Source organism: Drosophila miranda, chromosome 4, assembly GCF_003369915.1.
Source record: "Drosophila miranda strain MSH22 chromosome 4, D.miranda_PacBio2.1, whole genome shotgun sequence".
In the NCBI taxonomy this organism is placed as follows: domain Eukaryota; kingdom Metazoa; phylum Arthropoda; class Insecta; order Diptera; family Drosophilidae; genus Drosophila; species Drosophila miranda.
In genome coordinates, this window is record NC_046677.1 from 20,192,001 (window position 1) to 20,204,270 (window position 12,270).

Here is a 12,270-nt window from a genome sequence, read left to right on the forward strand (position 1 = left end):
CGTGGGACGACTGCAGGACTCTATCTCTCCGTTGGGGCAAGACAAAGGGATGCCACGTCGCCTTTGTCGCGACGCTTCCTATTCAATTTGAAAACCAAATGATGCGTCCCCTCCGCCAAGTGCCAATTTGCTCTGTGCATTGACCATATGGTGGGACGCCCCCCCCCCCCACACACACAGTCCGTCATGCGACACTTCACCACACTGCTCTGCGGCACTTAAACACCACACTACACCACACCGCAACGCACAGCACAGCGCCACACCACAGAAGACTCTGAGACCCAACGAGAACACACTTCAGCCCTGCCTGACTTTGCAAAGAGCTTTGATACCAGTCGGGTGTTCTTTTTGCATACCCTGGGAGGAAGGGTAGTCGGGTTTGGGACTCAAAAGGGAGGCCCTTTAGGGGATAGGTACCTGAAAAGTGGCCTCAACAGAAGTGCCTTTCTGTCCTTCTTCTGGAGGGACTGCTTGGAATCTTCTTCTATATGTATCTTTTAAAGGCAGGAGAGATACTAGATAGATATAGATAGTGGATATTAGAAGGGAGGCTATTCCATATGGTAAGAAGTATCCATAAAACAAGTGTCTACCTTTCAACATCAACCTCTTGTAGGAAAACCTATACCTGTGATATATTCCTATATCCTATATAATCTTATATCCTATATAATCCTATACCGTATATAATCCTATATCTGTGATATATTCCTATATCCTATATAATTCTATACCCTATACAATCCCATACCCTATATAATCCTATACCCTACATAATCCTATATCCTCTATAATCCCATATCCCATATAGCCCTTCAATAGGGTATCTAAGCCTTCGGTCCTACCCTCCTATACCTTCCTTCTAGTACTTTTTTTGTAATATTCTCCTTTTCATTTCTGCTTTGACCTTTGCGATGACGTCGGACCGGCTTCGGGTTACATCGCGAGAGCAACGCACGGCAAATGCAATGTAAACAGAGAGGGGCGACAGAGAGCGAGCTAGAAAGAGACGGAAACAGTGAAAGAGAGCCGCCATAGTGTGGTGGAACCCGAGCGCGTGTTGAGTTCCACACGAAGAGTGCAACAAATGTTTGAATGAAAACTTTTGGGCGGAAGGGGGGCGGGTGCACAACAAGGTAAACGTTGGGGCACGTGGGATGCGTAGTAATGCCACGGGGTGATGGGTGAGGGGTGATGGGTGATGGGTGGGTGCGTGGGTGGGCTCAAAGCGAGTAATGTAATGTCTTGTCCCTTTTTTTCGGCACTTTGGCACACATAGCAGGCTGTACGCCCGTATAACCTTTCTTCCCAAAAGGACCTTGCCTCGTGGCCAGACAAAGCCGCCTGCTTAGGCTCGCGTTTTGCTCTCCCAGCATTTTGTTGTGTGCGATTTTTGGTTTTCACTCTTTTGGCATATGGTGGATGAGTACACCACCGGCCACCAGCCACCACCCACCTCCTGCCTCTATCATATCATTGTGTATTGCGTGTTCGCCAGAAAAGCTGTTTTGCCAATTCCTTTTTTGCCCCCTTGTGGGGGGGTTTTCTGGCTAAGTATTTTTCGCAAAACGGCATCGCATTTCCACGATTAGCAGATAAACATATGTTAAGCTGGAAAGTCGGAGCGCTGAGGTAGTGGCTCTGATTGAGCTTTCAAAATGGGCCAGGTTTGGCCTTCGCTGGGGTCACCGGCTGTTTGTTTAGGATGCAACAGCTGTGGCCGGAAAGTCGGTCGAAAATGTTCCGAAAATGTGCCACGCGTTGAAAATTCTAAGTTCCGGTTTTTGTTGGGGAAGGGGCTTTAAATGGCATCAAAAATAGGAAGGTACGAACGGAAGGTAGGGGGTTTTTCGTGTATACCATATAGAGAGTTAAAGCTCTTTCATTTGGGAAGGTTGATATATTTATTCCCTATTTTATGTGTATTTTATGTGCGCCTAAAAAGGTGTCCTCCTCAAACAGGTTTTATTTTAAAAGTAATTATTTTTTTTTCTTTATTTAAAATCTGTCCTAAAATTGGGAAAATAAGTCATTAAATTTAACTAAAAAGAGACAAGAAATAGCTATTTTTCCCAACAAAAAAAATTTATATTTATATAAAAAATCTATGATTAATTGTATTTGGTTCCATATTGAGAGTTTTGTATATTCCCTTTTTCGAGTTTTATCTGTCCATTAAATACAAATTTTATGGGTCTCCTTCGTTGTGGCCTAATATTTTACTCATATCGGCGGTTGCATGCGAGGCGAGTGAGCCGGGGGTTGATGCACGAGTGAAGCGAGTGTGTAAGCGAGTATTTTTATTTCAGTCATAATTTGTAGGTTAATTTTGAACCCAAAGCTGGTTCCATATTGAGAGTTATTTTCGATGTATGTAAAGGTTTTTTAATAAAAAGAAAGATATTTTTAATTCATAATTTAAGTCATAATTAAGCCCAAAGCTGGTACCATATTGAAAGATTTTTCTCCGGTTTTTTGTCGCCTTATTGCTGTGTCTTACAACCCACTAGAATACCCATTAATACCCAGTGCTGCTACCACCATTTTAGCCTGCTGTAACACTTCTTTGCTTTGGAAACCAAATTTGGAAAATCTGTACAAATTCGCAGCGAAACATGTCCCTAAATCTCCTGGATTACCCGTAGCATTCCCATTTCTAGAGACTACTTTGTACTTTGCCAGCCCTTAATTCAATTAACTTTAATGAACTGAATTATAATTGCAAATAAATTATACCATTTGCGACGCACACACAAATTCGCGTCACACTTTTCGCTCTGGAGCCGAGAGGCAACCCTAAACCCTAAGACGTCGGCCGGGCCAATTAGAAAACTTTGCGCGAAAATGGCAGACGAGACGGAAACTTGTCTTCAGATCAGAGAGAGAGAGAGAGAGAGCGAGAAAGCCCCGCGGAGTCCCAAACGAGTCGCGTAGTTGGATTGGCGGGGGTGTGGGGGGGAGGGGGGGGAAGAAAAAAAGCTTACCAAAGTCAAACTCGATTAAAAATGCATAAATGCAATTAAAGGCAAATGGAAATCGAACGAAACTCGCAAAAAGCTTTCAATGTAAGCCAGACGGTGGGGGGGAGCAGGGGGTGGAGGGTAGCCAAATGCCAAAAGACAGAAAGAAGAGCTCGGGGGGGGGGGTCAGCACTGGGCAGTGGGGCAAAGACACTCAAAAGGCGCGACAAGTGTCGAGCTGAGCTTTGCTTTGGTTTTCGCGAGAGGCGCAGCTGAAGAGAGGCAAAAGCAGTCCAAGAAGCGAAGCCCTGACCATGCAACGAGGCATCAACAGAAAGAGAGCGAGATAGAGAGAGAGGGAGGGGTTGAGTGGAGAGGTGGAGCGGGGGGCGGTGCAGTGCAACACACGCTGGTTGACTGGTTGAGTTGGTTTTGCTGACTGCACTTGTTTTTGCCATTATTATTGTTGTTGCTGCTGCTACTTGCTACGTTTTGTGGCAGCTGAAACGAGAAAAAGAAGGCTTTTTTGGGCAAAGCGAAGCCTTTGATACACTTAAACAGCCAGGGGTCGGATAAAAGCCACGATTTTGAGGCGGTTTTGTGGAAATAGAGGGCTATCAGAGAGGGTTTTTCTTACAAGGAATGGTTCTTTCTATAGAAACTTTATGATATGTGTTTTGGAGTTGATCAAAGACCCTATAGACCCTGGGAAACCCTCTGTACTAGAGGTTTCCGAAGCTACCTATAAAAGAAAGAAGGTCTGCCTAAAGTTCTAGACAGTCCAAAGAAGGGACAGAAATTTGCCTTAAGGATTCTCTAACCCTTCGAAGACCCCCTGAATTTTTTTTTTAATTTTACAAACATCTGGCCAAAGCCGCCATCCCCTCTGCAAGGGGGCTTTACCAATTCACCCACACACAGCCGGAGTCTGTCTAACGACTATCAGTGTCTGTCTGTGTGTGTGTGTGTGTGTGTGTGTGTGTGTGTGTGTGCGTAAAGCTAACATATTGCGGCACTTTTTGGACACTTTTCGTGCAATAAGACCACTCGAAATCATAGAACAAGCCCTGTAAGGGGCAATGCCTGGCATTTCTAGCATAAAAACATCATAGATTGTTGTAAAAGCATAAAACTCCAACATATGCTAGCTCGCACACACACACACACACACACACACACACACATACCCATCTTTGACTTACTTTCAAATGCACTGTGTAGAAACGGTGTGTTTTTGTGTTTTTGTGTGTGTGTTTCTTTTTTCCTCTTTGTTTTCTTCGTTTTGTGTGTTTCTATGCTTTTACTTTTTCCTTTTTCTTTTGGATTTTGCACTCACACACACACATATGCACAACGCCAAGCACACACACACACACGCGCGCGCGAACACGAAACGTATTTTGTTATTGTTTGGTTTTCTCTTTTTTTTTTTGGTTTTTGTTTTTTGGTTTTTGGTTTGCGGAAAAACCTTATAAAATGCGTAACAAGTTTGCAATTTTCTTTCGTGTTTTTTTGTTGTTCCTGCTTTAGCGCTTTATGCGCGCTGTAACGGTAATATAACGAAACACGACATGGGCGCTCATAACGGTAAAACGGTAACGAAACGAAACGAAACGATGACGATGTCTCGATTACGATTATGACGTAGAAAAACGGAAAACGGCCGAAACGGACGACCGCCCACTATTTGCACATGCGATCCAGAGGAGAAACCGTTGCGACAACCGACTGCAAGCGCGGCAAACGTTTGATTGACGCCGCCGCCATGGAAAATGAGGCACGATAGCTGTTGATGCCACTGCAAAAGCTTGCCATGAACAGTGGGCCAGGGCAACCATATTTTGAACCAAATTAAAGCTAGAGCCTTTAGATTTTGTACACAAATAATATATTATATCTTAATCTTAGACCTATCCGACCGTGTTCCACTCCTACCCCCCTTGGAAGAATATATAAAGTTTCATTTACATGCATTTTTTTGTATATTAATGTCGAAAAATGTTGTCGCCGGCCCACTGTGCGCTGGACGAAAAGAGCGAAACGAACGACAAGCACAAGCACACACGAGACGCGTGGGAGAGAGCCAGTGGCAGCCAATGCGGAGAGAGAGAGAGAGCGAGGAGAGCACACAAAATTGCATGCAAATTCCTTTGCCTGTGGGTGAGAGACAGAGCGAGCGTGTGAGAGCGAGAGAGGGCGAGCCACAGAGAGTGAGAGTCCGAGTCTGAGTGGGAGCAGAGCATCATCGTTGTTTGAGTGCCTTTTTCTGGGGAGCCTGCAACCTGTATGAGGGCCAAAAGGAGCAGGAGCTTTTCGTGGGTGTTCTGTTTTCACCGAACTGTTGTTGCCGGCTGAAGCTCCAAACAGCTGTTCGAGCAGAGGCTATGGAGCAGACATATGGCAGGAAATTGAGTTAGGCCGAGGAAGGACGTTATGATGGCTTCAAAGGGCATATTTAAACGTATCGATGGGAAGGCGACACTAAATGTAGAATTCTTAATGGATTATAAGCCTGAACAAAGACAGGGAAGAATTTATAAGAGTTTATTAAAACATATTGATAAAAAAGAATACAACTAATCCTAAACCTAATGGTTTCTCTAGCCTATAAAAAGATATGCAAACATTTCTTCCAGTATTTCCTTATAATTAATCCATTTTAGAGGATTTATTTCCATATGCCATTTATAGTCCTAGTTGTCATATGATTTCTACCTTTTCTTTGTGTCTATTTTAAATGCAGATGGATCTAAATTATCTGATTATCTGATGTTTCATAACTCCATACACTTCCTAAGAAATACAATCGATTTAAACTCTGATAAGATTCTCCATATGCCATCGTCTTACGACCAAGCGCTTGAGGAATCTCTCGCCACAAGACTTCTGCCCACTCCCTGGCCAAAGGTTAACGTGTTACAGCCTAATTAGTTGAGCCCACCATCTTAGAAGGCCAACAAGCTGTTGATATGTCTGATGTCTGACCTTTGCCAGCAGACAAAACCGCACACAGAACAGCCAACAAAAGCTGGCAACTCCAATTTCCCAGACCAACGAAAGCTTTTCCTCTAGCGAGGCCCACAACCAGCCAACTAGTGAGCTTTATTTTAGATCATGTTGGAGAAACCGGCAGTTACGATTTTGTTACGATTTAAAAGGAATATTCTAAGGATTGCTGAACATTTTTGGAGGAGCAGTCCTAGACCTAGGAAGGGACATTTCCGCCAAAAGGTCCACCAGGCCAAAAAAACATTAAAGACCAATAAAAACAGGATTTGATACAGAAGACTGGAAAGTTTTTTACATTTAATAAGTTGGAAAATTATCGCTCAATACTTCATCCTCTGATCCTAAGCTTATGCCAGTGGAGAGGCGTCGGAACTGTGATTATAAGGTGGCAAGAACAACGTAGTGGAAGGTGTATTTGTTCATGCTTTTGTGGATAATATATTGATAATTTTTATTATAATTAAATATTCCTAAATTGGTGTAATATTATCACAAAAAAATTGTATACGGATAGTCCTATCCAAGTCGCAGACTGTTTTAACCTCAAAGGCCATGATTAAAAAGCAACGCCAGAATGGAAATGCCTATATCAAGAAACCTTTTTCCTCTTTCAGATGCCCAACACAGCAGTCCAAGACCACCAATCCCAACCGTGCCACAGTGCTCTCAATCCATCTGCTCAGGGCATCAAATAGATTTGATCTTCGTTGAAGGAAAGGTAAAAGGTCCAGCAAATTCTCAGAATTTAAAATTTTATAAATTTTATTGGGAACCATGTGCCAGCAGGATGATCCGATCGGGATCCTTAGCTCATGCCAGTGGAGAGGCGTCAGAACTGTGATTATCAGGGGTCAAAGACCACCTAATGGAAGGTGTATATGTTTATGCTTTTGTGGATATTATTATTTTTGTATTACAATAATTTTAAACATTTTTTTTTCGAGTTTTTGGTGGTTTTCTTGTTGTGCTTTTTTTTAATTTGGAATTTTGCTCGGGAATCTGGCAGCTACAATCTCTATTTAATTTTGCAGAACCGCTTGTTGGTCTTCCGCAGCTTCAGCCACCACTCGAAATCATTCTTGACCGTCTTGGGCTTGGCTGCCTTCTTGTGTAGCTTCACGTTTTCATCGCGTTCCCGCAGCCAAATCCTGGCGTACTCCCAGCCCAGGATCATGGACATTGAAACTGGACCACACTGTAAATATGGGATAGATATATTCCAACAAAAAAAGAGCATACAACTCACCTCCTGTTCAGGTTTTGATAAGAATTTGATGGACCTAATGCCCGCCTCCGTATGTAGGTTATTCTTCGGAAGGCAGGGCTTGGCCCGAGACCAGTCCCTAGTCCAGCTCATTTTTAACTATATTTTTGGATTTTCTTGCTTAGGGGCCAAACAATTTATTACACAGACATTTCTGAATGAAAATTGGAAATTTACTGGATTGATGTTTTTGGAAATGCTACATATTTGGACAGTATAGCTCTAGGGATCACAGTACCTTTAAAATACCGTTTATGCTTTCTTTTTTTAAGGATGATAATCTGAAAGGATAAATTCGTATCATATATTATTTATTGATGATTCTTCAATGTTAATAGATCTCCGCGTGGTCCAGGTTGAGGTATCCGAGATCTACCATAATATTCGATTTCTGACAGGATTGTGCTCTAAGATCTAGGGCATCTATTGAGCCCCATTAATTCTTATCATATATCTATAGAAATTTCTTCAATGTTAATAGATCTTCCGCACCATAATGGTCCTGGTGTGGGAAATCATGTCCGAATCTACCGTAATATTCGAGTTCTGAAAGGATTGTTCTCTAAAATCTAGGGAATCTATTGAGCCTCTTAGTCAAAGAACTAAAATAACTTTTAAGGCATTAAAAATATAAAAATACCTCAAATCTCCTATTCCTCATATAATATACATATGTTTTATATATCTTTCTGGCATAAACATTATCATATCATATCCAGGTATATCAGGAACCCATAATGCTACAGAAGAGTACCGTATACTATAGTAAACTTGTTGTCTTTGAAATCCTCGAGAGCCACCACTATCGCCCGGCTCTCCCTGAAACCGAACTAGATAAATATTTCTGTTGTTTTCGAATAGAGGTAGCCCTATGGATGGCCGGTCGGTCATCTAATGTCCGATGTGAACGCTGAAAGTTCTGACAAAAAAGTACAAGAAAACCGTCCAGGACAAACTTGGGGAATTTCCTTGCCCAGGACCGCCCATTGGCCCCCGGCCCCCTGCAGAACCCACCCGGAGAGCAAACACTGAAATGTTTTGAAGGCGTTTCCTTCCACAATAACAAGAAGTGGAAGAAGAATAAGAAGAAGCAGAAGAAGAGGCCGAGGCAGAGGCAGAAATGGGAAGAAGAGAGAAGAAATTGAACCTGGAACCTGAAAGACAAAAGGCAAAGAAGTATAACAAACTTTAAGTCAATACAAATACAAATACAACAAAACGGAGGAGGCAAAAAAATAAAACAAAATTAAATAGAAGAAAACGAAAAAGCAGTGGCGTAGGGTAGAGGGAGGGGGAGGGGCATGGGGAAATGGAAAAAACAACAGCAAACTCTGGCAAACGCCCCAGACCACCCACTGAAGGAGGAGAGGAAGGAGCAGAAGGAGGGGAAGCAGCACAAGTAAAACAAAACAAAACACGGCGACAGGCCAACAATTTGAGGTGGGTCGGTGGGTCGGTGGGTGGGTGGTTGGGTGGGTTGAAAAGGAGTGCCTCTGGAGTGGGGTATTTCTAAGGGATGTGTAGTATGACTGTGGGTGGAGGGGGGAGGGGGGGGAGGGGGTTCTAGGGAACGTAAATCAAACAAAAATAAACAAAAATAAAACAAAGCAAACCAAATAAAATAAACAAAACTACGCAAAAGTACGAGTAGCAAACGACGATGACGACGACGACGACGAAGACGACGACGACGACGAAGACGACGATGGTGCAAACAAGGAGGCACAAACCTAACAAGGAGCGAAGCCCCAAATCATTGATCTATATGGTGGCAATGGAAATGCACTTTGTTTGATATCGATTGTTATCGGTGAGTGTGGGCTATCGATTAGTTATCGACACACTAGAACCATTAGTATAGCCTCCTCTTTCATGAATGATAGAATATTCAACGATTTTTATCAGAATTTATATATAAAATCGAAAAATATCGTCGCGATCGATAATTTCAATTCATGTCTGAGATATTTACAATTTCATTTAAAAAGAGCTATCGGTGGTTATGTGCTATCGATTCAACAGCCTTCATCCTCCTCGTTTATGAATGATAAAATATTCACGGAGTTCTTTCAGAAAATATTTGAAAAATCGGGAAAACATCTTCGTATTCGATAATTTCCATTCAATATCATGAGATATTTCAAATTTCATTTGAAAGGGGTTATCGGTGCTATCGGCGGTTATGTGCTATCGATTTAATAGCCTTATTTCTCCTCCTCTTTCATTAATGATAGCATATTCAACGATTTTTACAAGAAAACATTTGAAAAATCGAAAAATATCGTCGCGATCGATAATTTCAGTTCACGCCTGAGATATTTACAATTTCATTTGAAAGAATTTTCTTCTTTATCAGAGTTTTGCAACAATTTAAATAGCTAAACATCCTCCAATAACATAGGGTATTTCCACAATTCTGAAATTAAATAAAATATAAGGGAAAGCAGCACCAGAAGGAGAACCCAAACCAGCAATAGAAACAGAAGCAATAAGCATAGAAACCGAAGGAAGCCAATGAATGGGACAAAGACAAATACAAATACAAAGCAATTCAACTCCGATGAAGATGTATGTAGATGCAGATGATAATCATCGTGATGTAAACGATGATTACCATAACGGTAATGATGTACTATGTGGCCACCACCGAGGCATTTTCCGTTTTCTAAAACAAACATTTGCCAATGTTCTCAACAAACTTTTTCCTTGGCCAAAAACGAAACGAAAGGGAAACAGAAACAGAAACCAGACAACTGCGGGTTGTACAGAGTGGGTCTTGGTTTTGGGTGGGGGACTGGCAGTGGGAGTGGGTGGTGGGAGGTGGGTGGTTGGGGGGAAGGAAGTTACGAGCAAACAAACACACAATTACAGTTACAGTTGTGTTTGTCTCTCCGCTCTGTTGCTGTGAGCAGTGCAAACAAAACTTCCTATTTTAAGCCCCTTCCCCTCACTGGTGCAACAGCACCGCCACCACCACCACCACCCCCCGGGGCCATGTCCGTTTGCTGTCTCTTACTCAGAGTGTGTCCCTGTCTCTGTCTCTGTCGCCCTGTCGCCCTGTCGCTCCGTCTCTCTGTGTTGTGGGTTGCTCTCTCACGTGAAATTGTATGCGTAAATAAGCATTTTACTATACGAGAACACAACTGTTCCTTGTCGTTGTTGTTTGCTATACCCTGTAGGAGTAGCTCTGAAGAGTGGGTTTCGTTTTGGAACCACTTTCGAAAGTCGAAGTGAAAAAGTCGTGATTTTTTGATGAGGATCAAACGCATATTCGGAAAGGTGTTTGCTAAAATAAAGAAATCTCGAAATATAGGAATATTCTTAAGTAAAAAATTATACAAATATTAATTTATTACACAAAGAGGTTCTTTGAATAATTTATTAATTTTTACTACAATAATCAATATAATTAGTAAAAATTGTGATGATAGGAAAATACTCATAATTTGGTAATTGTTACAACCAGAGAAAAGAGATATATGGGAAATGGTTATAGAGAAAATTCCGAGGTATCCAGAACTTAAACCTGAAAATTGTATCCCAATTTAGTCCTCCTCATGAGTTACAAGTAAATTTAAAAAGTACTCGATTTTCGACATCCTTCAAACAAGAAATATACAAAATATCTATGGAAATCTTAATCATATTATTTTTACAAGTCTTAAAATTTTTTTTGCCAGAAATCGTCAAGAACTTTCATTTTTTTTTATATATTTTGTTTTCATTGAAAGAAAGAAATTACAGGATATTCCCTTAGTCCAATTGTTCCATATAGTATTCCTAGTTGTTTTTATATTATTATATTATTTTTACAAGTATTATAATATCTTTTGGCCAGAAATCCAGAAGAAATTGCATTGTTCTTTTTTTTTATATTTTGTTTTCATTGAAAGGAATAAATTACAGGATATTCCTTTCGTCCAAATCTTCCATTTAGTATTCCTAGTTGTTTTTAGTTTTATTTGTTTATTGCAAAGCCATAGAACGGTGTGTGGGGGTTAGGGGGGGGGCTTGGGGCTATGGTTAGCTGACTGTCACGAACGATGTCGACGCCTGCTGCGGCGGACTGCTCTTCCACCTCCTCTCTCTGGTGCTGGCTCTGGTTCTTCCTTCTCCACCTCCACTTTCTCTGGCGCTGCTCCTGTTCTGCTCCATCTCTTTCTTTGTTGTTGTTTCAGTGCTCATTAGTAGCATTCGTATTCGGCTCCTTGTTGTGTGTTTGTGTGTGTGTGTTTAGCCCTCTCTTTTTGTTCAGTTCTTTGCCTCTTTCTTGCTCCCTCCCACCCAGTCTGTGTCTCTGTCTTTGTGTGTTTGCATTTGTTTGTTTTAAAATTTTATTGTATTTCATTCAGTTGTTGGTTCGTTTGTTCGTTTTGTTTCGTTTCGTTGTCCTTTCGTTGACTTCAAACCACCCCCCGCAGAGCCTTGGATCCCCTACTATCCACAGGACATGTCTTTACTCCCTGGACCTCTGCCGCTTCTCAATTCAAAATTAAGTACAACAATTTGTTGCCAATTCTCAATTTACGAAAGCATTCATTCCGTGATATATCATTGAAGATGCCTTAACATCATTGGCATTCAAATTAAAGGAGAAAAGTACCCCCATTGGGATCTAGCCCCCACATACAATCGTAGACCTGGGGCTGCTTTGTTTTGTGCCCTTTTCAATTAAATTTCAAGGCTTCCGACCGCACCGAGCACACGACAGCCATGAAAAAGTGCAGCGAAATATTCGACATATTCCAGATAACCAGAAATACAGCAACGACAGCAAAGACAGCAACAAAAAAAAGGCCAAGAACTAAGGCTAAAACATAAGCAGACAGCGTGGCCCACCAGCCACCCACATGCAGCTCACGTGTTGGCCACGTTCGTTGGCCAAAAAAATGCTTAATTAATTAATTTTTTTGTGCATTCAGTTGATGTGATGTTTTGTTTTTTTTCTGCCATCGGAACGGTGTGGAGTCGAGCGGTGCATAGCTGCGTTGGCATTTCTGTTGCTGGTGCTGTTTCTTCTGTGGGAGTGTTTCT

The 12,270-nt window shown here is 41.7% G+C and overlaps 3 protein-coding genes across 4 annotated transcripts in view; 1 reads left to right on the forward strand and 2 right to left on the reverse strand.

The window, feature by feature from the left end:
* Nucleotides 1-4,252, reverse strand: part of LOC108161977 (fibronectin type-III domain-containing protein 3A) — a 130,824-nt gene extending 126,572 nt beyond the window's left edge. Inside the window, exon 1 of the mRNA XM_033393220.1 lies at nt 4,166-4,252. The gene's annotated coding sequence lies outside the window, so the exon portion shown is untranslated. The remainder of the gene's footprint in view (nt 1-4,165) is intronic.
* The window catches only part of LOC108161979 (probable nuclear hormone receptor HR38), a 58,327-nt gene that overhangs the window by 21,259 nt on the left and 24,798 nt on the right, over nt 1-12,270 (forward strand). The window lies entirely within an intron of this gene.
* Nucleotides 6,854-7,438, reverse strand: LOC108161983. The gene is made up of 2 exons (XM_017296449.2): nt 7,219-7,438; nt 6,854-7,167 (listed from the first exon to the last, which is right to left on the reverse strand). The coding sequence occupies exons 1-2, from the start codon at nt 7,327-7,329 to the stop codon at nt 6,988-6,990; spliced, it is 291 nt and encodes a 96-aa protein (XP_017151938.1). The 5' UTR covers nt 7,330-7,438; the 3' UTR covers nt 6,854-6,987.

Bases quoted from the DNA above. Each gene is read 5' to 3' on its own strand.
- LOC108161983 (XM_017296449.2), bottom strand. From the start codon at position 7,329: ATGAGCTGGACTAGGGACTGGTCTCGGGCCAAGCCCTGCCTTCCGAAG. The intron at 7,168-7,218 runs GTGAGTTGTATG...CCATATTTACAG, and splicing joins TATCAAAACCTGAACAGGAG to TGTGGTCCAGTTTCAATGTC.